This window comes from Lonchura striata, chromosome 2, assembly GCF_050655825.1.
Source record: "Lonchura striata isolate lonStrDom1 chromosome 2, ASM5065582v1, whole genome shotgun sequence".
Classification (NCBI taxonomy): domain Eukaryota; kingdom Metazoa; phylum Chordata; class Aves; order Passeriformes; family Estrildidae; genus Lonchura; species Lonchura striata.
In genome coordinates, this window is record NC_140704.1 from 19,708,668 (window position 1) to 19,736,571 (window position 27,904).

The window sequence follows — 27,904 nt, forward strand, 5'->3', positions numbered from 1 at the left end:
GGAGAGAAGATTATCTATCAAGTTGCAATTTATGCATGTAGATAAGGCATACGTTTTTGACTTATTCAACAAACTAAGTAACCAATTTAACTCCAACAAATTTTCTTCAGGCCAAACTTATGATATCTCACATTTGCAAGAGCAACAGATTGTGATACAAGTTAGATACTTTGAAGTATTCTACAACTGGAAAATCTCCGGAGAAAAATAATGTCATTAGAAAATATTGCTCTATTAAAATTAATTTATGTCTATAGTTGTGATTATTTCAGAATTACAGGTACTCAAAATATATAATTTGAAAATTTCCCTGTTATGTTATGCTATGCATAAAACTGCCTATGTAATCCTTAAGATATGGCTAAGAAAGGTGATTAATGTAATACGGGTAGAACAAATGCCTGTTTATGCACATAGTCTGCAGCTCATTGAATTACATTCCAAAATATTATTTGTTGAGCCTATTTAGAGAAAATAAACAAAACTCTCATTGAGCTTGAGACTGAACAAATGTCACCTGTGTGAACATATTATTTAACTTGAAGCTTTAATCAGCACGTGTTTAATTCCTCCAGAAGGTGCTTAGCTCAATGAAAATAATAATAAAAATAGTTTCTTGAACAGCATGACAACTAGGTCATACACAGGCTGTCCTATCTGAACAACAAGAACTGTTTTAATAAAAAGAAAGATTATCAAAGAAGATTTTTACAACCTTCTTATTGGCATTTATTTAACAATACCTAGTTGTCCCTTAGTCAGTCATTAAGTTCTGATTATATTTTTATCAGAATTTGAGTTTGCATGTATACTCTGTTCTTTATCTTCTGATATGGTATTGTAGGCTACATTTTGTTTTCAGAGTGAAACCTTGCGTTTCTCACAGAAAAAAAACAGGGCATTTCATGACATTAGAATCCTTTTTCTACATAGATCAAATACTTGTATAGCAGAAGTGAGATTGTAAATACTTGAAGGAAATGTTAGCAAGGCAAATTTGGTACATATTTGTATTTTATAAAAAGAGTGAAGAGAAAAAAACCAAACAACTTTCTTTGAAAATAATTGTGAACTTCTTTGATATTCATAAAAGTCTTCATTCCCAAACTAATGTCTTCTCTGACCTTTTTCATATAGGAGAAAACCAATATAGTAGTAGATTTTTCTCAACTGTGGTTCAGGTCCTCAATGCCAGTAATATTCTGAGTTGCTGTAATTATTTGTATGTTCAAGTTCTAGCTAAAACACAAAACTGTCTTCTATAAACCATGAGAAAAAGAAAATATATCAGATTTTGTGACTGTGATATACATTGAAATACAAAATGCCACAATTTTCCTTGCCCTCTGAAAAGAGAACATGTATGATATATAGTTGTGTAAATAGCATACCTCCATCAATGCATTCTGGGGTGAAAGAAATATCATCTAGAGCAAATTCTGTGGGTTGACTCCACCCCACTTCAGCTTCAAAGGCAACTCTGAAAAGACTGTTACTGGAGAGAACCACACTTCCATACATCCATTTGTTTTCTTCATTTCTACTAGAAGACCACATAAGGATATCCATTCCATGTTCTTCAACTGTGTAAACCTGTTTAAGACAGAAATGAATCAGCATTAAGCAACAGGAGTGCAGCTTGGGAGAGCAACACAGACAAGAGCAGCTGTGCACCTCCCTGCTTGGGCAGTACTGACCCTCCTAGATATGGTTCAGATCCACTTGACATTGGTGTTGACCAAATGTTACTGAATACTTTTGCTAATGCTGGTTCAGCTTCAAATATAAAGCTACTGTGAAAAGAAAAAAAAGACCTGCTAACCCAGTCACTAATTGCAAAATCTACAGTCTCAGCCTGACATACAGAAGATAATGAGTAAAGACTTAACCCCAAATTCATTTAAAAATTGAAAAAAGACTGAGAAAGATCTTGATCTCTAAATGGTGACTTCTTTATAGTTAGACTGAGTGAAGATTTTAGAGGTATAAATAAAAGATTTAGCAACTAGGGATTTAAGTCTGTCATCTGGCACTAGCAATTTATAACACAGAGTTTGAGACAGTCACAAAAAAAGTTATTGCAAACATATTTAGCAAAGATATGAATAAAAATACATAAAATATTTAAATACTGAAAGCAATAAGTATAGCAATGAAGTCTCAATTAACCACCAACTAGTGAATTTATGCCAAGAACCTGAAACCGGAAAATACAGAGGTATTTCCTTTTCCTACTCAGGTGTTATAAAATCTGACCAGGTTAAAAAAAAAATTAAAAAGAACTAGAGAAAAGAAAGTAAGCATATTCTAACCATTCCAGATGATAACTATTTTTTAAGGGACTGAATATTATAATCAATATACTCTTCTCATCCCTTTTAGAAACATAATTCTCTTAAACTAATTTTCCAGTGACCTGTAGGTTCATGTTGCCAATTGAATACCCCAGTTTAATAATGGAACAGAAACCCTGAGGCCCAAGGAAGTTATGAACTTGAACCCATGCTAATGATCTGTATAATTCAGTATGTTTGACTCTCCCAGTCCACCTGGCAGGACAAATAAGCTAAAAACCAAAATGGCACCCTAAATCCCACATACTTTGTTGAACTTGGTGTATTGATTAAAAGATCTATGACGCCTGACAATTCTTGCAGGTTATTTTATTTTTGGAGTAAGGGAGCAAGAAAGAATACTGACACAGAGTAACTGAAATCAGGGCCAAATTTTGTCATGCCTGATCTTTGGTCACAGGACTGTGCAACAGCAATATCTTGTCACTGTCTTCCTAAAAGCACACCTCTTGCAGGGCTAAAAGAACAGGTGTTGAGAAGAAATAGATGGTTCAACCCATAAAATAAAATTAAACACTGTGTGTAACAGTTTTTCATGTTACCAGGCTCTGAGGTTTTAATAAGTTGAAACCCTTGATTAGAGAAACCTTTTGTGAGGTTAGAACAATGCTAAACACCTGTCTGTGCCTCTGGAACCATTCACTATTTCACCAATCATGAAATATGACAATCTTGATAATCTGGAATTTTACAGCATATAATAATGCTAGCATGGTTTTAGCTATAAGCAGTGATATTTACTTTTGGAAGGTAAATATTGAGGTAATGTCCATTTCAGTATATCTCGTTAAGTCTCACAGCTGCAAAAATAGTTATTGGGGAAGTGGGAAGAATCCAAAACATTTCAAGACATTACCATCTTTCTTACAGGATAAAGATTGTCACATTGTTTAAAGCCAGATTTTTCTTTCCAATTCTTTTGGTCAGGTTAATAGGAGAATTTTCTCATACTTAAAGTTTCAAGGCACAATAATTGTTTGAACAGGTCTGTCTATGTACAGAGAAATTTCAATGTGTCCATACAGTCTGGTATCAGGTGCAGCAAGGACCCATTCTGTGCACATTCAGATCAACACTGCAGCTCAAGCTCAGTACCAACAATAAACCAGTCAGGATCCTGCTGTGTGTTCACTGGCCAGTGGGCCTGGAATGGCAGAAGGTCAAACTGGGTCATAAGTGTGACATTTTGATGACATCAGATCATGTTCAAATAGATACAAAGTCATCTTACATGCCTTGTCTTTCTTTCCTTTACAATTTAACTTACACTTACCATAGAGTAAGGGTATGCAGATATGTAATTACTAATGGATTAATTAGCATATTATGGTAATTTATGTGACTCTGTCCTCAGTTAGACTAAAGTTTAAACCTGGTGTATAACAATCACATAGGTAATTGAGGATGCCACTATTATTTAGTATAAATCTCTAAACTGGAACATTGGAAATCTCTGTTGAACTCCCAGTTCTGCTTCATTTGTCATGTACACTCCTAGGGTAATGCTTCAATCCCACTACTTGCCAAAGTACTCCTGAATACCTCCAAACCTTTTTCTGTCCATAACTATGCCAGGAAAGGGTCTGTGTTCTTAAATGTCTTCTAAAAAAAGTTGGATGAAATTTCTAAAAGAATAACACATAACTGAAAATGCCTGCTAAATCAAATGAGGTTAAAGTAGAGTTCAGAAAAATGGGAAGCCCAAGAACTCTGTTCCTTTAGCAGGGGATACAGGTCTTATTTTCTCTGAGGTTGTGCCCAGTGAAAGGGAAGAAACATAATAATATCTTCTCTCCTGGGGCTATCCATGTCACTCAGTGTTTGAGCATCTTCTGAATCAGGAAGAATGTCAGGTGTATATAAGACTTTTGCTGGCCTGTGTAAACATGAAAGGTTGAGCAAATTTTCATGGATAAGATCTCCCTAGAGCCCTGGAAGGGTACAACTGTGGTGCTTAATGCCTCCAATAACACCTTCCTGCACAACATCCTATCTAATGTGTACAAGCTAGCCTGGTAGTGAAAACAACTTAAAATGTTCAAGAAAAAAGTTGGCAAGATGAAGCTCACTATATGGTATGTAATGGAAGAAACACAACCACCAAAAAAACACCAAGCAAAAAAACTCCCCAAAACCACAAACCCCTCAAAACAACCAAACAACAAGTTGTAGCAAAATGCCATTGAACAACTCTGTGTTTATAAGTCTGATAAGAGTGTTCTCCAGCTTAATACTGATCTAGCTGATCCACCGAGAACAACTTCTTTAGAAAATCCTATTTACCGCCTTAAAGTCATGACTTAGTTCTAATTCTCCACAGAATATCCTGTGTGTTAGAAAGTTCTGAATTATTTTTCAGCTTCTATTTCATTTTGAGGGTGCAGAAAGTACTTTTTAAGGTCATAAAATATTTGTTAAACAGCATTACTCATGGCTATCCTGTACCCTCATCCTAACTTTTCAATATGATATATTATCTCCCTGATCTAGCAGTTGGGATGCAGGAAGGTACAACATTCCACCTGAATTGCTTAAGAAATAAGAAACCAATGCAGCTCTGAAGGACGCATAATGAGATGTATTTTCCCACCATTGACAACTTAGAGTCTTTAATTGCCAGCTGAGGAAACAGGAAGATCTTGAAAAAGAGAACCTGTATTTTCACTTCATTAGGCACCAGAGACTTGTGTCAGCTGAGGAAAATTTCCGTTGATGCCAGTGAATAATGATGCTAGGTTTTCTGCTTTACATCTTTTAAGATCATGCTTTTGAACTCATGTTCCTCAGCAGTCATCATCACATGTCTTCCTTGCACCCAAGTCTCACCAGAGACAGACAGAAATTGTTTCTAAGTCCACAAATCAGATTACAAAATTGCATCATATTTCATTATCCCAATAGAGAAACACTTAAATTATTTACCTCTTTTCTCCTTATTCCCCTAAACCTCTGTTTAAAGTAATAAAAAATTGCCTAAAAATTAGCTTGAAGTAATAAAATATTTAGGTTTTTTGAGTAGAAGTGACCTGTCTTATACCAAAATTTATTATAAATCAGTTAGTTTTTTTAGTATCAACAAATACAAAGCAGAAAACTGATATATTAGCTATACTTTCACATCAGGAATTAATTTTACTTTTAATTCTCCACTTTATGAGTATGGCAAACTCTTGAGGTAAATGGGCAGAGAATCATAATAAACACTGAGTGTTTTCAGTCTAACTGACAGATGATCAATAGAATTTCCATTGGGAAGAAACAGATGTGAAAACCACATTCATTTTCTGCTGAAACTGCTCCCCTACACCATTAAATTCAAAAAAGTAGTCATAAGAATGTAAAGAGAAAGGTGAGGTTTTTTTAAATGTACATTTGCAGCATAATGCAGCAACACTTGTTTGTATTAAGAGGTATTTTTGTCCAGAACATATTGATTAATATATTAGACCAGGCTTGCATTTAGTGCTGGATAACTCCCCTTCCAAACACTCTTACCAAATACTTCTAAGCAAGGTGGTGGGTTTGTTCTTACAAAGTCATGATAAAGAATTTTTTTTCTCCTGTTGTTTAATGATTGATCAAAGTCCTGAAGCAGGAGTATTCAGATTTCTTTTAAATAGCATCCATTCTATGTTAATGCAAGAGTTGCTGTAAACATTGTGTCCTTTCTAAAAATAATAATAATAGCCCAGACTTTTGGTTTCCCTATGAAAAATTAGAGTTTATGACAATCAAATTATGCAATTGAAATGTGCATTGCAAATACAGAATAGGAGCATTTCAAGCTCCTTTCCCTCTTTCCTCAGTGACTAGTTCCTTTTCTGAGTAAGAACAGGATCATTTCTGTAACTTTCCACTATTTTGTGCAGTTCTACCTTCCTATGCCATTGCAACATTCATTTTAATCTTTCTTTTACTGATTCCTTATATGTCATTTTAATCACACATCTCAGTATGTCCTATATCTGCAGTCCTTTTATTTTTTTTTAAATTCAGACTTGACCAGATAGCTGTCTTTCAGATAAGAACTATATCAGCTTTTGTACTGATGTTATTATATTCTGGCACATTATTCAAACTTCCTATTACAGTTTGACTTTATTCACCTCCAGTGCAAACTGAAAAAAAAAAAATCTTCACAGAGCTGTTGTTTCAGAAGTTTTGGGCTGTTGATTTTATTACTTTTCTTTTTTGTTCTTTTTAGGCTTTTTCCTTTTCACTTGAATGGGTACAGTTAATTTATATTCTTGATTTAATAACAGCAACAGTTGATACTGAATAGCTTATTAGTCTGGCAGAAAAGAGCAAAATGTCCACAGAGGTAAATTGATTCTGTGATGGGGTGACATTCCTTGCTGAGTGCCTCAATCTGTTGTGAATACATTTCTATGTAAGATTACATGTAGCAAAGCCATAAACAGTGAACTTTGTTTGTATGTGGGAGTAAGACAATTCTTTATGAAATTGAAGCAATTGGAAGAAATTAAATTAGTCTTCTTAAAAAGAAAATGTCCAATTAAAAAGCAGGCTCTGGCTATCTGCCTGCTAACTCACACATAGGCCACACACATCTACTTATTCACAAATGCTAAGTGTTCTGTGGTGCTTGAAAACATTCAAAAGCTCCTTCAAAGGATCTCATCATCAATCTTGCATGCTGTAAGGTCCAGGATACTTGAATTTAAACAGATAATTAATCATAGATAATCTCACAGTACTTCAGCTATCAACAGGTCAAAAAAAGGAATTTATGTTTGCTTTTTACTGCTGCTTATGTGAACTTCATGAAATTCAGCTTTTTTTAATCAATAAGTAAATGTACAGCAACACTCAGAGTAATAAGCTGGGGGCTAGAGATAAAATTGATATGCAAATCCCATCTTGAAAAAATTACTAAAAAAAATAAAATAAAATAAAAAAAGGTGGAATGAAGGATAACATTATCCTTGGGCTGGATGTCAGGAGAAGATAGTAGAGAGTTTGTTGCTCCTGGAGGCTGAGTAGTCTCCATTTATGGACATTTTCAAGACTGGATAAATCCTGAGCCACCCAGCATCATCTGGTAGCTGACTCTGCTTGGAGCAAGGGGTTGGACTAGAGACCACCTGAGGCCCTTCCAGCCTAACTGCACTCTAATCCCATGGAACAGTGCTGTTTCTCCAATGGAGAAAACAGTGGTAAAGACTTCCTGCCTTAATTCAATGTCCAAGACTACAAAAATATTCTTGTTCACTTTTAACATAGACGAATTTACATTCTGTACTGACTAAAAAATTAACATTACCTGTATTTTCAAAATTTAGAAAGCCCCACAGATAGGAGTGTTTCTCAGGTCACTTAAAAAGGAACTGTGCAGCATATTTATATAGTGAGTCACATGAAGTGAGTTGTTTGCCAAGGGGTCACATCCCTGCTTGGACTGTTACTGGATTAATTAACAACCAAAAGTGAACTTGTTAAGGATGCTTGGGGAACAATAAGATACAGTTTCATGGAAGCTTGAGCTATAATTGTTAACACAGTTAAAAACCTTATTTCCAGTTGTTTTACTAAAATACCTTTCACACACAGTTGCATTAATATTTTTAAATCATATAATTTAAAACTCTTAACATTAGAAATTGTCTCTATTTTATGTTAGAGTGAATTCTGCAGAAAACTGTGCTAGTACTGGGTAGGTTTTAGTATACTAGTCAAATGTGCAGTGTTAATTCTTACACATGTAGTGAAAGGACTTCAAGTTGAACTAAAACTAAAGCAGAACTGTCACTTGGTCTTGTCAGAAGATTTGTGCAACAGCAGTAAGTTGTGATTAAGTTTTGTTAATAAAAATTCCTGAGATTTTGCTAATCCTAGACACAAAAATGCAAATAGTACTAAAGCAACTATTATTATGCCATAATGTAGTAGAAAGACTTTTACCTTTAAGACTCCTGTTTGCCTAGAGGGAAACATCCAGAACCAGAAGCGAACTCTACAGACCCCAAGACTAGCTGGGAAGAATTTGGTGGTAGTTATCCTTGCTCTGTTTCCTTCTTTCTGGGTGGATGAGTTGACATACAAAAATCTCTGTCCTTTACCTAAAAAAAAAAAAAAAAAAATTAAAAGCATTGAGAGTTTTTCAGTACTATTTTATGCTTTGCTTTAGTTTATAAGCATTTTTATAAACACAGTATTTTTTTTTTCCTTTTCCCACATAAATGTATACCATACCATACTTGAGTGGAGTTCTTCCTTGTCAATGTTTTGTGTATTTTACACAAGGCCCTTAAAAATCATCTAGTTCCAACCCCATGCCATGGGCAGGGATGCCAACAATTGCATCAGGCTTCTCAGAACACACCCAGGCTGGCCTTGAACATTTCCAGGGATGAGGCATCCACAGCTTCTGCAGAATTTTTTTCCTGTGTCGCACTGCATTCTGAATAAAGAATTTCTTTTTAATTTCATAATTTCCAATCTAAGACACCCAAGTGTCACACCATGTGCCTGAGAGCATTGTCTAAATGCTTCTTGAACTCTGTCAGGATAGTGTTGTGACCACTTCCCTGGGGAGCTGTTCCTCTCCCCAACCACACTCTGGGAGAAGAACCTTTTCCTAATATCCAACCTAAACATGATGGACTGATAGATATTTCTAAGTATTACAGGCCGTTGGCAATTCTGGCAAGCTATTCCTCTGTAGTTAATGTGAATATATCTTGCCTGGGTAATTTAAAAGTAAATTACAAATCTGGATAATTTTGTAAACACTTTGCTCTAATTTTGTTTTCCTTTTCCTTTTGTTTCACTTTTATTAACTTTGTTTTTCTTACAATTGCTGGGTAATTTCACCAAAACAAAGAACTAATTAAATGACTGAAAGAAACTGAAATAGAAAAGCACACAAAATCTCCTTAAAAAGCCAAGGGCTAGTGGTTGTTTTGTTATCACATTGCATCAAAGTAACAGCAAGGAAGCAAGTCGGACTACTTATTGGCAAGAAACAGCTTGCCTGGAACAGCTGCAGTAGTTTCTACCTCTACCTTATCTGTTCTGTCCCTTTCCAAGAGGAATGCACTTCCAGATTTACAGCCTGCAACATAAAGTAGTAGGAATGTCTGCAAAAACTGTGATTTGTGGTAGATAATCAGTTCCCTCATGATCAGGTGAGCAGTTCCTGCAGCAGGTGCAGAATAAAGGAAAAGGGAGGATGCATGAGTTGGACAGAAGTGGCTACAGCCACCCATGATAAGGTGTCTCTATTGATTTTGAAAACATAAAACACATGATAAAAAGAGTCAAAACCTGCAAATTATTCTGCTCACAAACCCAGGAGAAAAACAGCATAAATTTTGATATTTCTAGATTGAATATTAACTATACTTTGCTGATTAGATGGAAATTAAGATAGGGATTCTAACCATCAAAGCTTCTAGAAAGAAAATTAACTACTTCTCAAATAGAGATTGGTATATATTTGTGATGGAAATTAATATCCCACCCAGATATATGGTATAATCTAAAGAATAGATTTAACATTTATATAATACAATATATAATTATGCTTACTACATAACACAAATTACTGTAATTGCCTGTCAATTTGTTTCATTCTCCTGACAATCATCAAGCATCATGGTAGCAGCTTGTCAGAAAAGTCTTTCTGGTAAGCCAATATCAGGGAGATAAGTTAAATCAAGGTAGGAGCCTCACACAGCATTTCACACACAGTCCCACACTTTACTCCTCATCCTGCATATGGTTGCATGTTTTTATAAAATTCATAAGGATGGTAGCACATTTCAGGAAAAGTAAATTATTTGAAATATTGTCAAGGAGAACAGTATTATCATAGCCAGTTACTATTTCATCAGAGAATTCATCTTTTAATGTCAGAAGCCGGAATTATGTAGCTGAAATTTGTTATTAGAGTTGAATACAAAGGAATAGTATTATTTCAGTCAGATGAGACCTAAAATGATCATCTAGACCAACTGGCTTATCAGTTTGGGGCTGCCCAAGATAAAGCATGTTGTTAGGGGCATTGTCCAAATGCCTCCTAAACACTGAAAGGCTGGGGGCACTTAACACCTCTAGGAAGCCTGTTCCAGTGTTTGGCCTCCCCATTGGTAAAGAAATGCTTCCCTGTGTCCAGTCTGAACCTTTCCTGGCACAGCTTTGAACCATTCCCATGCATTAGCTGATCACACTGAGATGTGCTGTTATCTTGGCACCAATCTACAGTTTTTGTAGTTGTTTTTTTTTTTTTTAATTCAGTGGATATTTTATTTTCCCAGAAGTGATGTAGTACACATGTAGTACACACCTGGTGTGTGGTCAGTATGAGGATCTGTTTGCCCTGTGACAGCACTGTTGCTAATATTCCAGTCAAAATCATCAGTAGTGTCTTGTGTTAATTCACATACAGTTGTCCACTCTTGATCTTGTGTTTCAAAGTTACAGCTTCCAGGAATACTTGTGTAGTAACCTGAAAATACAGCAAAAAGTCACTTATCATCCCAGCCCTACCTAAAGGTGCTATAGTGTGCATACTAAATTTCATACATGGACATAAATAATATGTGATAGTTAATGAGGAAAGGAAAAACACATTCTTCACTTTAAGAGCATGTATAAAGTTTACTACGGATGAATGCCCATGACAAACTAATGAGCACCAAATTCAGCACTTATCCAATTTAAACAGAAATGATTTCTGGACAATTAGCTAGTAAAACTGGACTGTCCTTTCACAGTGGCATTTTTCCAGTGTCTCATTACCTTCTGAGTAAATAATTTCTTACATATGTTTGCCTTGTGAATATTATGTCTAATGGTAGCTTTATGATAAGAGATATGTTCTAGAGATTAGGACACTCTTCCTAAATTCAGGAGGTCTGAGTCAAACTGCTCACTTCTAAATCTGCTGCTTCAGGTTACTCTGGAAAAGTAATTAATCAACAAAATTATATAACTTGTGTGGCACAGATGAGTCAAATAGCACCACAATATTTTCTGTTGGCTCCAAAACATCTTCTCTTTAGTTATAAAGCAGAGGCAGCTACACAATTGCTGAGTGTAAGTGGGGACAACACCTGTGAGGAGACTTCAGAAAAATGTTACAAACTATTGAACATCACAATCAGCCATTAATTTTAGATATGGGTCTGTCTGTGACTGTTCAGGATGGGTTTGAGGATTTAGATTATGTTCCTTTATATAGAAATATTCTGCAATATTAAAATACAATTATTTACGTATCATTGTTTGGCTATAGATGATATAGATATAAATAGCAGATTTAACTACCTCCTATTAATCTATTTTGGTTTCTTTCCTATTTTCTACTTTGATGCTAATAGAAAAACTGAGGCCATTCTTTATGAAAATATCATTATCATAAAACTGCTTATGACCAAGGTCTGTACAAACCTTGTAACCCTGTGAAATTTTGTTCTCTGTAAAAAAAAAGTGTCATTTTAGTTAAATGCTTAAGACAAATATAATAAAAGATGTATAATTTTTGACTCAATATAGGTTATTCACGGAATCAAAATCAGTGAATATGCTAGGGGGAGAATTTGTACTGCAAAGACTGAAGTGTCTCTCCTAAGCACAGATATGCACTGGCAGTGTATTACAAACATCCTGTAAACCTAATAAAGGCCTAACTCCAACAATAACCTCAGACACAGGAAGAACAAAGGGAACCCATTATTTAAAAAAAAAAAAGTACATTTTCTTGTGCATCTCTAATAAGATCAAAGTCCAAATCAATTTATGATTTACCCTAGAATAAAATACCTGACTTCAGGTTTTTTTACCCTAATATATCAACAGTGCATTCAGAAGGCAATTATTAATAAATATTTATGAACAGTACTTACTGGGTTGACAAAGTCATGTGACCCATCTGTGCCTGCTGTTTTTTTTTTTTTTTATGGGTAAGCATACCCTATTTAGAAGCCAGCAGAAGAAAATTGCTCCATTTATTGGAAAAATTGCTTTTATTTCAATAATTCAAGCACTCCTCTAGTTGGTTCATCAACACTGAGGTTTGCTATTAATCAAATCTGTCTGAATAGTTGGCTGCAATTCATGAAAATTGAAACTGCTTTCATGTGTGTTTTTTTCACCTCAGTACTCCCAGCAGCACACTGAAAGAGAATCAAAATTTTGCAAGATTGCCCGACTGGACTGAATGAAATGTTGAGTAAGTAATTACCACGAGTTTATTAAAAAAAGTCCACCAGCCTAGGTGGATGCAGTTCATTTCATATAGGTTCTGTTGTAAATCCTGCATACAGGAATTGCTGCTGAGTAGATTATGGTCCATTTACTTTTTTGGAGTTACACTTGTATAAAACTATAGTAGAATATGAAATAAGCTCAGAACTTGAGCTCAGTGCAAAGGAGAATACTGCAGACAAATGTGGCCATAACCACTTGTGATGGGACAGGTTAGGCTATGAAGAGGTTTCTCTGTGTCTGTTACACTTTCTTTTCTGATTAAGCAGCTCCTGCTGTCTTTTCATTTAAAAAATCAGGTTTCCATATCTAGAAGGCATTATGTGCCCTTTAATGTTGTTTATTCCCATCTCTAAGATATATGCTCAGGGAAAAAGTGTGTTTATCTAAATATAAGGCATCATTTGTTGGTACTAAAATAGAGCAGACAAGGAAATATTATACCTGGGTCTTATCTGAGTATTCTGAATGCCAGATTACTGTATCTCTGCATTACACCTCGGTAGAGACAGCAAGACTAAAGACTGATAAAAATATTTTGATGTATCTTCAGCCTTTCTATCAACAATAAAAAGATATTTCAGTCTATTCTTTTAAAGTGAATATCAGTATTTTTTTTCTCCCTTTGGAAAAGCTTTTCTTCAGTATAGCAAAGACTGTGTTGCTTTACTGTGATTCAAGATAATTTATGGCCTGAAATGTTCCAATCTATTATCTAAGAAAAGAGTTCTTCTAGAAAACACAGAACAACACCCTCCCCCAAGGAAGCTATTATATTCTCTAACAATATTTAGGGAATAAATCAAGTGTCTCCACAGTTTTCTGAATATCTTTACTGAACAGTTCACTTTGGACAGTAATTCGAATTTAGTGTGTATCTGCTAGGTGGGGAAAATGTCATCCATTTAAAAGGGTGAGTTTACAGAATATTTTGCTGCACTTACTTTTGAAAAATATTCTGCTGCACTCCTGAAAAAGTACTAACATTTTATACAAGAAATACAGATTAGCTGTTTAAAATCTATCTTGGAGTCTACTTTTAAAAACCTACTATTTTAAAGTTATTATTCTATGTAAATTCATTTCCATGAATATGATTCACAAAGTTCACAGCAACACAAAGTACTACAAGAAATAGAGATCAGAAATAGTAACACTATCTTCAGCTTTTATACTTCAGAACTGCTATTTAATTTTATGAAAGCGAGAAACTCTAATTTAAATCTACTATATTGACATCTTAGCATCTTTTTTAGTAAGTATGTAAGTCTATGTAAGCCTGGTAAAAACATTATCATGCACATCATCCAATAAAGGGCCATTACTTTTGTAATCCTGTTCAGTCGAGCAGGTGGCAATCCCATATAAGAAAAAAGGACCTTGATTTTCAAAGGATCACAAAATATTTGCTTATTTCAGTGAAGTACTTTTACTTCCACAAAGGATGAACATTTAATTGATGTGTGGATTCATTTACTCTATCTAGCAAGTTTACTTTTGAGCATACCTGCATTATGGCAGAATTTGACCCTCCAGCTCAAAGATTAACAATTAGACTGATTATTGAGCTGCATATATGGACTACCTTATCTTCCTACTCCAAATATCCAATCCAGACCATAATTGTAAGTAAACAAAGATATGGAGCAGGAACAAAGGCATAATGCTTTATGGCTTCTGAGTTTCAGGCCTGAATTGGAAAGCCCATTAACTTGATCCAGTTTTTCAAATGGAGCTGTGTCTTTCCATCTCAATCAGCCTGAGAAAAGAATGCCTTCAGACAAATTGTGTCACAGTATTCATTAGGACTTAGGCAAAGATAAACAGACTCAATTTTTTCCAACTCCTCTGTAATAGAGAAATGATAGTAAAATATTTTCATAGCTCTGAGGTAGAAGCAAGATTTAACAATGAAACTGTACTCACACTACTCAGATCACAACGGTAAAATTCATTTGAAAGGAAAGACAAGGTATTTTTAAATATTCACCTTTTTATGGCAGAATCATGCCTCAATGTTATTGTACATAAGTTTTGCTTGCTTGACTTTTCCATTCAACATTGATATTTCCTTTCAACACCTTTTTACATTAATAAACAAGCTTACAATATTTTTTTTCTCAAAGTTAATATTGTAACTCATTTATTTAATTCCTCAAGTATGCTTTTAATCCTTAAGATCATTCTGGCCTTGGTGTCAGGGTTTATTTGAGTATTTAACCTTTGGTTTTAGTTAGTTACACTTTTGCAACTGAACCGCTCTTGAATACTTTTTGCAGCAAATATCTCTGAGGATGTGAAAATATCAGATCTTACGACCTGGGGACAAGGAAACCTGCTTGTGATCATCTTCTGAGTGAATGAATCATCTTTATGAATTCACCTACAGAATTTAAAGCTATAATTTAAACTGAAGATTAGATTAACACACAAAGAGATACTTACTGCAGTCAGCTTCATCTGATAGGTCTTCACAGTCTGGTTTATAGTCGCAGATGAGCTGAGACTCTATACAATTTTTATCCCCACACACAAAATCAGTGAGTGCAGGACATTCTCTGGGATTCTCTCCAACTGAAATCAACAGGACATTTAAATCAATATTGCAATTAAATCAAAGGATAATTGTCTAAATTTGTTAACTAATATACATCATGGCTTTAGGGTTTTACTGCTTCCAACAGATGTTATTTGGTCTCACTTTTTTAATGTTGAATTATATATTTCTAGACTGCTGTATTTGCCTTGACCAAAGCTTCAAAAGTAGAAAGTTTTGTCTGGAAGAAAATTCAGTTCACCATCAACATAACCATTTCCCTGGTATATTTGCTGTGGATATTCTATTAAAAAAAAGAGTTCTGTGAGCTGTTTGAAAGCATACAGACAAAAGGCTTTATTCTGCTCATAATTACATTTTTTTGAAAATAGCATTTTAAACTGAGAAAAATTACTGTTATTCACATTTGAATAATAAATGAACTTTTAGAGCCTTTCTAAGACATTTACCCTTTTTTTGAAGAGTTTAGAAAAACTGCTGCTCTGATTGTGTGAACTTCTGAGTTTCTCTTAGGGTATTTAACATACAAATCTGTTTTACAATGAGTGTTCATCTCTGAAGGTGAGTGAAAATTATCTCATAAAATGAGAGTGACTTAGTAACTTTCACATAAATCATTAGGTTCAAATCCAGAGTACTGAGATTCAGCCATCCCTGGACTGTAAGACTAAAAGGGAACTGACATAAGTTATTTTTTAGTTCAGTGCACTGTGTGCATAATTTCAGCCATCAGTAATTGAAACAGTTCTGATAACCCCAGATGCAACACTTCAAAAGCACTCTAATAACATTAGATTGCCTTTCAGTCTAGAGCTTCAAGTTCTGCAGAAGACATTTAGGAGAATTTATTTTGACTGTATTCATAGCAATGTGTTTCATTCAATGTGTTTTTTCCTTCAAACATGACTAATATGTGACATATTGTTAAACACAGTCTGATCAGAAGACCATGATATTTACCTTTGCACAGGCCCATATTTCCAGAGGAGTTGTTGTTAGGGTATTAATCTCCTCAAATTGTGGTACTGAATTTTAGAGACTGAGGAACTGCATTCTCATTGAAGCAGAATAGAAAAAGAGAACTAATTTTTTTTTTGTTTAGTTTTAACATATACTCAAAGCAATATTAAACAAAGTGACAATACAGCAATAAAATGCAATCCATATATTTAAAATGGATAGTACAAAAAAGAAGAAAAAAAATCACTGCTAACATTGGTTACTTGTATTTTCAGCTTTGAAATACAGAAGCCTGTGTGCACTGACCTACCAAAAAAATATCTTTCCAACTTGATATCTGTCTTGTTATTTAGTCTCTTAATTTTTCACTGTCAGTTTGATCTGATTAGTCATCACAAAAAAAATTGTAATGAATGCCTTAAATACATAAAAACCTATGGCTGCTCTTTACAGAAAATCCATGTGGCAGAGAGCCATTAGCAGTGGAGCAGACTTCAGAGAAAAACATTTACTGAGGCATTTGTGATGGTTAAGGCAGTTTTCACAGCTCTGCAAAATGATGTGATAAAACCTGATTGAACATACCACCAAAAATTCATGAGTATGGCTCATCCTATTCTGGAAAGCCACATAATAGTTGAAGTTGGCAGAGACCTCTCAAGACCTCTCTAATCCAACCCATTACTTCATCCACCTCTAGTACAGCAGGTTGTGAGGGACCATGTCCAGTTGGGTTTTGGATAATGTCAATGGATGGAGACTCAACAACCTCTTTGGACAGCCACTTGGGTGATCTTCACAGTAAAGTGGTTTATTGCATTCACATTAAATTTCCTAGTTTTTAATTTGGAATTTGTACCCATTGCCTTCTGTCAGTTGGCACTTTTGAGAAGAGTCTAAAACCCTTATCTCCACTCCCTCCTCTGCACTGGAAATGATACACTGGAAAATTAAACTACTTCCTTAAGTCATTCAATGGCTTAAATAATTACAGAAATTAGGAAATTGCAGACCCATTAGCATACAGCAATTCTCACTGCATATGAAAGGGTTACATTATCACCATAAAGGGGAGTGACTTTTTAAAATCCATGGCTTTGTGACTCATCATATTTCTCAGCATTAGCTAGACAGAGCAATGTTATGTTTATACATTACTCTATAATTTATATTTAGTACTTAATTACAGTTATTTTTTTTAAGAAACAAGCAACTTTATAGTACTTCAAACCTACCATAAACCAGCATTTAATTATGTTATCCTAAAATAAAATATGTGATCCCAACACAGACATAATGAAAATTTTTGTCTCAACAAAAATTGTGTGAATGTCATAAACAAAAAAATTATATATTTCTGAATTTTATCCTTTTGGAGTAAGACCTTTTTTAGGGGGTATCAGGTTACATTTATGATAATTATGGTTTTTCTGCTATAGTCATTGGCAGAGAGAAATGAAATCCTTCTTTAAATCAATGTACTAGCATTAGCATTGCACTGCGTAATCAAATATTTTAAACTCTATTTGGAATCATGGCATAAAAAAATCAACTTTCCATAGTACACTCATTCTGGCCAAAACTCCTACACCAGCTAAGAATTAAAACAAGAAATACAGTGCAACTTTAACCATAAAATGCAACTTCAGTGTCAGCAAACCCAAAGCCAAAGACAAGTTCACATAGAAGTCATAGCTTAGAAGTTTCATTATTATGAGCTATGCTTCAAATATAATATAGAAAAATCAATTTAATCAGAAAAAATACACTGAAGAACATATGGGAAAATGTGTCAGAAGCTACTTTAAACAAAAAGAGGACATCTAAAATATTATCTTGCCCATTTTTAATTTTTGCCCTCAAAATTATAGGGCTGCCAAAATCTGAGTTTGTGACTATCAGTATTGAATTTGGAGAACCATAACTCCAGAGACTTACAGTATAAAGCAAAACAATGTCTCCTAATGAACAGCTTTATTTTTAATTTGATGTTTCAGACAAAATGAGAAATTTTTATTAAGCCTTATTTCTTTGTGCATGCTGATTGTGTTGGGACTGCATTTAAAAATACATAGATTTTTATCTGATCATATTTCTCATCTGTACTTTGATGACCAGTAAGTTGAATGAGAACATGCATTGGATGATGGTTGATTATATATACCATGTAATATTATATTTTTCCAATAACCTAGCTCACAGCATTCCATGAAAATCAATACACACAAAAAAATATTCCTAAACAGTAAAAAACCAAAAAAATGTGATAAATTCTGATTTTTGCCTCTTTCTCATGAAACCTGTAAGGAAAAAAACTTTATCTAATTATGAATACATGCAAAACAAATTAAGACAAAAATTATGACAAAAAAGTTATTTGATGTACTTTGCTTATGGTGTTACTCTGAAATTATCTTTGAGCAGCTACAACATAAATGGATGACTGAGCTACAGCAAGCAAAAGAATGAGCTAATGCCATGTATGGAAATGTCAGAGGTGTAAAAGAGTGAAATAACCACAAATGTGGATTTTTCACAAAATGGGGATGAGATGAATTAGAGGGAGTTGAAATGGTTTTGGTATGTACTAACCTAATTTCTAAATATGCTATGAAAAATTTGCAGAGAGCTACAATGTCTAAAATAAAAGGAAAACATTTCACTGTAATTTAAGAAAACTGTTGACCACAAAGTATCTTGGACTTAATGGAAAAGCCGTAAGTGTTGTTTTTTGACCTGATCTTCCAAATCTTTGGTTTAACCCGTATAGGCATAATTTTACATAATAAAAAATATCCTTAAAAGTTGGTCTACAGGCATAGCATGAAAAACAGGTGGTAGGGAGTGGGAACAGTTTGGTTTTGGTTTTTTAATGAGAACAGAAGCTCCAACTGAATTTACTAATTTCTGGCACTCTTGGACATTTCTTGGACTAATTGCTTTTGTTTTTCATTATGTTTTGATCTTTCTTCTCCAGTTGCTTAGTCCAAAAATCTGAATACTATATATGTTGTATGTCAAAAGACCACAATCCATTCCTTTCCCAGAAAAAAACTCATTATAGGCAGCAAAAAAATCACCCCAAACCAAAATAAAATAATATAGAATATAATACACAAGCACAAGCACAGACAAGAATTGAATAGCTTGTGGTAATAACCAACATTTAGAGCAGCATAGAAACAACTAGATGAACAAGAATCAATGGAGTAATTAAACCAGTTATTTTCTCGTAGTTCAGTGTTATCTGGGAGCAGCACATATGACCTTATAAATCACTTTTTTCCCTTTCATTAAGTACTTGGTGATTAGATTTTTATTAATTAAAAAAAAACCCTAAAAAACAAACAAACAAAAAAAACCACTAACAAAACCAGTCTATTGTTATGGTATGGAAAAAATAAAATATTTTATTGTGCCCATTTATTTGGCTTTCCCCTTAGAATTGCAGCCTTTCCAAAAAGCCAGAAGACCACAAGAAACTAACACAAGACATATTTTAGATGTAGCTAATGACTGCATGTTATGCAAATCCCTTCACCAAATGAAATGGCAGTACTTGAAAAGGAAAAAGCCATACAGGATATCACTTTTCAGCTAAGTACAATTTTGTATTGATGCAGCAAAGAGCCATATAATCTTCTAAGTAGTTTTTAAGAGGCCAATAGAGCAAGCTTGGCTTCTGGATCACTAAACCCTACAAAATAAGCATATTAATGATGGTTGCCAAAGAGGTTGCATTTACATACACTTGCTTTCCTTTCTACATATTTTGTTCTGGACAATGCAATTCTCAGAATACCAGCGATGATCTTCCCTGGTAAGGATACCTGTGTGTGTTTGTATATACATAGAAAGTGCATCATGCATACCAAAAGTAAATTGTGGCTGTTGTGGATACAGCAAAAGCTTGCAGCTGTCTTTATTTTATACCCATCTCCAGTATGTGTTATCTGTGGAAGACTAACCCATATAATGGACACAGAATTTACAGAAATGATAAGATTCATTTAGAGATAGCTGATAAATATAGCATTATTAACTGAGACTTTTTTTCCCAATTACCAGGAAAGGCCTGACTAGGAAAGAGCTCACAAAACCATTATTTCCTTTAAGTTTGCAACTGGAGGACAGCAACAGGTCAGTGACTATTTCTCTGACTCTCTGAGTACAAGAGCTTACTTCTACCAATGTTTTGTAAGATGTAAACATTCCTGTGATATTCATTTCATCTAAAATCACAGAAAGAACCAGAGAGGTGGTTTATCAATCCTATAGGCTATAGAACTTTATTGATTGAAAAAAATGGATAAGGCAAGTTTAAGTTTAATAGCTAGCACTAAATATCATAGATTTGGTGACACAAAATAAAAGTTTAAAAGACTTAACATGAAATAAGTGATTGATCACACAGGAAGAGATGTTCTAGTATTACAACACTAAAGACATAGGTTGAAGGAGGTTGTGTTTGGCCAATGCTTTGTGCTTTTGAAAGGCATAGGGTCAATTACAAACTATTACGGTTCCTAAAGGCAGCAGTGAATAATACCTTGAGCTGTTTTGGAAAGCAGGGTGTACCTCAAGTTCAAGTGCACTGAGCTGCTGTTTAGCAAGAGTCTCATTTCTACTCTCCAAGAGAAACACATGCACTCACTCAACAGTACTACACCACCATGTCAGCAGTATGAAATGAAATATAACATACAATGTATATTCAATTCTCCCACTATTTCTCCCACTTTTCTCCCACTATTTGTCTTTTTACAAGTTATAGTCCTTCCTGAGTAGAAATGTTTTCAAATTTAAGTTGAAAATTCATGTATTTCTATTTTTGTTGTTTAAATTGTATTGTTTAGTGCAAGACCTTACACCACTTCTCTCCCCTCTTTCACAACACTTGAGATATAGGAATAATCAAACATCTTGTTGAAAATATTATTCAATTAAAGGAAATTTAATTTAAAAGTCTCACCCTTTGTTTAAAATGGAATTTATGAAATACACAGTCCCAGAAGGCGTACTCTGAGATTCAGAAATTATGAAACACAATTTTCATAAAGGTTTTTTCATTTGCTTACGTCAATCACTCAGTACCCTTTATGCATGACTTTTTATGGAATATTAGAATTGTATTAGGAAACTCCTCAATAATGCTTCTCTCCATGGATGATGTTGTAAATCTATTGCAAGGATAACTAGATGAAAAGTTTCTGCTCAAGCAAAGTACATGTAATTTCAAATAAGATTCTTTTATAACTTTAAAACCATAGAGAATTCTCCTCATGGATTAGATCACTCAAAAGGCCAGATTTAATTCAAAGATATGTTTTGACTCCAACATAAACAGTAGATCTAACCAATTATATTGAATCTTAGGAGAGACTCTGACCTCTAGACACAAAATTTGGACAAAGGACTTCCCAGAGCTGTTCAAAGCAAGCAGTACTCTGCCTAAAGCCCCTGATAACCTGGAAAAATAAAACATTTATTCACAGTTCTGGAAATGCAGAACTGAATCTGGCTCAAGCAATACGAAAGATAAGAAAATTCTCTTTAACTTCTAGTACTGATATCATGGAGTATATAAATCCACAGGACATAAGGACAGAAGATTTTATATTGGATAAAGACTGAAAGACCAGCTTTGGCATACAGTATATCAGCATGATAAGGATCTTATACTCATAGTACTCTTATACAGGGATCTACCATACTTTGCTTAATACCAAAGGACACACGAGGGATAAGCACTGAAGACTGAGCAATGAGGGGATCTGGTTGTTCTAGGCTTTATCTCTTTGAAATCTGCAAGTGGTAAAAGGAAGGGAGAAGTGGAAATAAGGCAAAAATCATGAGATGCTTTTGCAGAAAATCCTATTTCCCAGTAATTATGAACATGTTCAAACAGATAAAAGTATCTCCTGAAACAATTTGACATGAGATCTCTACTTGGTCCTTTTCCCCCTCCCTGTCTGATTTATATCCTAATTCCAGTGTAGGGTTACATTGTGCTTCAGAAAGTTCAGATTAATAGATTATTATTAGAGCTTTTCAATCATATCTACACTGAAAGTGACTGTCAAACTATTGCTTCCACTGTGATGCAGAATCTATCAAAACGACTCAATCACAGCACTCTCCAGTTATCACAGATATCACAGAAGCATTTAATATTAATATTTTGTTTTTTTAACATGGACTTGTCCTAATGTGGCCCACAGGGGATGCTGTGACAGACCAATGGAGTAGAACACATAGTGCAATCTGCAATTATCTGCAACAAGGAGACACTTCCTCAGCTGAGTGCTTTCGCTATCTCCGCAGCATTGCTGCTAGATGTGAAATTCATCTTGGGTGTCACCTTGGGTGTTGAGGAGGTGTATGATGATTTCCATGCAGTTTGGCTATACTGGAAGGGCACTTTCTAGAGTCATTTTACATGAAAATGAACTAAGGATGGGACAGGGGTTATTCTTTTAGTACCACCTTTACAGATAAAGATTTTAAGTAAAAAAAAAAAAAAAGATAGAAAGTTTATTCACCTCTACCCTGTATATTTTAGTAGCCATAAAAAACCTTCTCTTTTGGCCCACTTTAAATAGACGGAGTAAAAATATCTCCCACTGGATATGAAGAGTAAACAATATGTGAATCAAATGTCAAAATTATGAGATTTTAATTTTAGGCTGAAAGTCCTAGTTTACAGGACCAAATTATCTTTGGAGTCAGCAACTCTTCTTAAAAAGTTTCCTGTGAGATAAACAGGAAACTATGATGACACTGGGGTGTCTTAATGAAAAATGTCTTAATGAAAAAGTTATTTCTTGTTCCTTATATTCAAATTCTGTGGCATTACTAACACATCTCTGAGAGTTGCAAAAATATGGTGAACAAACCTGTTGGCTAAACTCATGCATTTTCTACATAAGAAACAGAAATCCTAGTTTATGGATATGCCAATGACTTCTGAACAATGCAGTAAAACAGAGACAACTCTGTGGTTTTCAAGCGGGTGCCATATTTCCCTTTATTCCATTTTTTTTACAAACAAGGCTGTCAAATGTAAATCTTTCCCTAAATCCAGATTTTAAAAAATAATTTTGTAAAAATTTATATATATTTTTCAACCATTTCTAGAAAGTCTTAATATTCAATGCAGTTTAAGCATTTCTGCATAATAGGAATTGTGCAGGAATTCATGCCTTCCCCCAGTTTAACTGGCAGCCCTGGCAAGCTGGATTGAGGGAATTTCCTCCACATCTGTCCTTAGCATGCTGCCTTCCTCACTGAGTCCTTCCTACAAGGGCATATAGAAGGGATATCCTCTGAAAGGCATCTGTGGCTGATCTTCACATTGCCAAAAGGGAGATTTTTTTTTATCTAGAAACAAATTGTGCATATCTGTACCCTCTGCTGAGTTCACTAAAATTTTCCCTCAAGTGATAAAGTATGTTCATGTTAATGCATGTTACACTAAGTTAAAGATACCAAAATTTCTATACTCTTCAAAATTAGCTTTCTTTCTCTGTAATGAAGAAGATTCAATATATTGCAGAAAATTTTAAATTGATAGGTCACAAAGAAATCAGAGAATATTTTTTTTGTAAAGGCAAAATCCAAATATTAGACTAACAAAAACTTCAGCACTGATTTCAGCACATTTACTGAGAAGTTTTATCCAGGTCGTGTGATTCCAGTGCTCCATGTCAGAATACCCTGACACTGACCTATTTATAAAAACAAGAGAAAGACATCATGAATCATTAAAATATTTGAAGGGGGAAAAAAATAAAATTAAAAAAACTGGGCATACACTCTGTCTGAACATCAGTGAATATCCTTAGTGACTAATTTAGGTCTGGCAGCTTTCTCTGTCTCAATTCCCTTCCTTCTCACTTCAGGGCCAGATTTGTACTGAATACTGCTATTATCAGAGTTTGAATTTTTCTCAAGTATTTAAAAAGAAGGAACTAAATTCTCCACTAAACATAAAGCTTTGCATGATACATAGCTGAGGATTCAAAGGAAACACTGGCTTGTTTTAAAAACAAAAAAGCTGGCCTACAAACACAAACAGTAGGATTTTTTAGTCATTGCCTCTCTGATCTGCAAAGCTAGGATGGAATTCTAATAAGAAAGTATTTTTCTACTGTGACTTTCAAAGCTTCTTGTTTATAAGAGAATGGAAGTAAAGTTGTTCAAAGGATTTCAGTACCTCACCTATGGTCTTTGCCATAAACAGTAGGTGAGAAGGAACACAAATATGTGAGGAGGAATACAAATATATGAGGAGAAATGGAAAGAAAAAGTTTACCACCAGGAAAGCAAGCTTTATTATATTTTAAGGAAAATTTTTGTTCAGCTCAATTTAATGAAACAATTTCCTTCTAATAGACTGTGGAATTTTTAATTTTCTTTCTTTTAAAAACTAAATATGATTGCAACATTAGAAGAGAAGGTTGTGGAATCTGATTTCAAACTGACAAAGATCACTGGAACTGTAATGGTTCTGTCTTATTCCTGGATTTCTGTGGCACTGAAGTCCCAGACTGGAAAATTATATAAATCAACTGAATAGCAAAATGTTATAGGAATTTCTGTCAAATTTTAATTCAGAGTTATGATTTGCTTATTTTAATTTATATTCCTTTGTTAGATTTTCATGTGGTGCTCTGGAATGCCAAAACCAATATGTATGATGTGGCTGAGCCATGTGCATGTCCATGTTTATACTTGGTGTTGTGTACCTGAGAGTACAAAATCCTTTTTCTTTACATTACAGAAGCCCAAAATCTGACTTCTGCTAACAGCATGCCTGAGAAATTGTGCTCTTGATTCACTGTTATTTGACAGTGAGCCATCAGCTGGCAAAGCAAATAATAATGTTTAAAGTGCTCCTTAATGATAGCACACCACATTATTATGAAGTTAAATGTCATAAGTGTAAAAAATTAATTTATAATTAGGGATTATTCTGCATGACCATCATAGATACTTTATCTTTTTATTAAGGCAAAAATGGAGACATTTTGTTTCCAGCTTGCAAATAACCTCATTGCCAAGATTAACGGTCACTTATTAAAAAGCACATGAAATGATGACAGTAAACTCCATTCAGATCACACAGTGTCAATGAAGTTGTGTAAAGAGTTATTGTACAAGTAAGTGAAAAAAAAGTATCAGTACATCAGCTAATTTAAGAACAACTTTTTTCTAGCTGTGATGTAATTTCACTATATTTCATATTTTTTTAATTTAACCTGTAAAATAAAATGTATCAGATTTGGAATTTAACCCATTTTTGTTACCAGAACATTCTTACTCTCTCAAAACAAACTCTTTTATATCTTTGTTTCATTTGATTTTTGACAATATATCCTAGAGTTCTTATTTCCAATAAACCCACAGTTTCTTCTTGTCCTTCACTTCCATAGAAATTAGTGAGATCTGACAAAAATAGCCTTGAAAGAAAGGGCCTCAGAAGATCAGACCATAGTAGAGTCACTTACTACAGATAAAGAAGCTGTTGACAAATTAATTTTTGAAAGGAAATAGTGAAAAAATCTCTGTAATCAGTTGGAAATCCTCATATAAAATGGGCTATGTAAGTGAAGAACAAAGAAGCCACCTCAGTGCAGATATGATGTATACAGCTTATAAAACACTGCATGGAAGCAAGCTGAAGGAAAATACATGTAAAATACATACATATAAAATAAAATAAGTATTTAGAAATTTTTAACAATGGTATAACCATTGAATATTACCATACTGTAGAAAACAGATCTAATATTCACATGTAAAATATCACATGGGCTGCCCCTCTTTTCCCTTTTCACTCTCTCAACTGAGTACATAATTCCTGCAAAGAAGCAATTATTTTATTGTGCTGACTGTAAACCATGTTCCAGGAATACCCTTCAGCAGCTTCCAAAAGGACAGTCTGTGAGGAGGAGGTTATCCCAAAATATTTGAAAGCTCCAGAATTGCTTTTACATTAGTTTTCACCACTAAATGCTGTCTGCTGAGAAGCAGCTATAAATATATAAATATGCAATTATTTTCTTCCATTCAATTTAAGGCATTCTCATTTCAACTCCATTCTGTTTATTTTAAACCTGTTTTCAAGTCCTAATTATTTTCTATCTCCTAGTTATTTCTGTGCATGTCATATTCCACTGTTTATGTAATTAATACATCCAGAATAACCATAATATGTAAGATCTCAGTTTAACAAAATAAGACCAAGTAGAAAATAGAAATGTGAATTCAGCTGCCCTACATACAACCCTTGTATGTATAGCCCAGCAATCCTACAGCTACAAACACAGAACTGTAAGTGCTGTAAATCAAGTCATTTTGTTGATCAGAAACCCCTGTTCCCCATCTCCTTTGTATGCTGCTCTTCTTTTTGAGTTTGGCCACAGTAAGATTGTGTTTGCTGACTTTTAGCTTTGTTATGACAGACACAATAATACTGTGAACTCTGCTGCAAAAAGTACAATCTGTACATGACATGCTTTTTCTATCCTGAATGCTCCAGGCTTGGGTCAGGTGGGAAATGTTATTTTTGAGAAACTGGCAAAATGTATTTTGTTTGTTTGTTCTACAAAGGTAAAGAATCAATAACAACAAGAATGAGAAAGGTCAGACCAGGCTCCTTTGTGTCATCATGTCAACAGGAAGGTCAGCATACCAAAAGTCTTGGGAAAATTAAGCAAGCAGGTATCAACTTGTGGAGTAGAAGGCAAAAAATCATAGGCAGAATGCAGAGCTAATGTGAAAGGCACAACATTATTCCCTTTTAACATTGATTTGAGGCTGAGTGTCCTCATACAGATAAGAAAATCAGGGGGCAGAGATGAGGTGAGGTGTGATGGGCAATGGGTTGTTTTTTTAGGCTTTGTTTGTTTTGCTTATTTTACAGACATGCATGTTCACAGATGCACACAGATACAGCTGAAAAGTGAACAAACGATAGGCTTCTGATCCTGCTGGAAAGCAAAGGCATAAACATGAACACATTCCCACAGGATACATACTCCTAAACTTTAATGATAACCCTGCTGTACCTAGCATACACTACCAGAGATGCTGTAAGGAAATGATTCCTGAGTGTATAAAGACTGTATACTATTAGAGTGCAAGAGCAAGGACCATGCAAGTTACAACTCTATAAAGGATCAGCATCTTGGGTCACCAACTTTCTTAAATAAATATTTTAAAAATTTGTATTGCAAATTAAGCTTCAATTTTACATATCAAACTTCCATGAGAAAAGCCTCCTCTGAATCATCTGTCTCCATAAACAATAATTTTCTGCAAAATACACAGGAATATGACTGTGCTGAAGCTGTATGGGAAAGCAGTTGCAGCACTTGGTGCAACTCCTTTCCCAACAGAGCTTCTTCCTGAAGCAGTGCTGTAAAACAAATAGTTGCTATAAAGTAATAAACCAAGTTACTTCCTGAACTGTTTCACTGCAAAGGTATTTTAATGCAAGACTTGTTATAAAACAATGTTGACATTCAGATTTGTAGGGTCATAGACTAAAACCAATGTAAATTTCAGCAATCTTAACATTTTAAGAAATTGAGGGTCCTTAATCTGACGGCTTTCCAAATCGTCATTGAAACAATTTCCTTCCTTGCAATGACAACTGCAGAATATTTCCAGTTTTGATTATATGATGTCATTTTACAGATTATTATATAATATGTGGACTTAAGAATAAGAAGAAATATTTTTTACACTATAATAGGATATGTTGATATCATCTTTATGAACTTAACAGAGATGTTAC

At 34.3% G+C, this 27,904-nt stretch overlaps 1 protein-coding gene across 1 annotated transcript in view; it reads right to left on the reverse strand.

The window, feature by feature from the left end:
* The window catches only part of MALRD1 (MAM and LDL receptor class A domain containing 1), a 236,730-nt gene that overhangs the window by 63,999 nt on the left and 144,827 nt on the right, over nt 1-27,904 (reverse strand). The window contains exons 30-33 of the mRNA XM_085565894.1: nt 15,030-15,158; nt 10,663-10,824; nt 8,277-8,434; nt 1,392-1,593 (exon numbers count right to left, since the gene is read on the reverse strand). Coding sequence (XP_085422020.1) covers nt 1,392-1,593; nt 8,277-8,434; nt 10,663-10,824; nt 15,030-15,158 — 651 coding nt within the window. The remainder of the gene's footprint in view (nt 1-1,391; nt 1,594-8,276; nt 8,435-10,662; nt 10,825-15,029; nt 15,159-27,904) is intronic.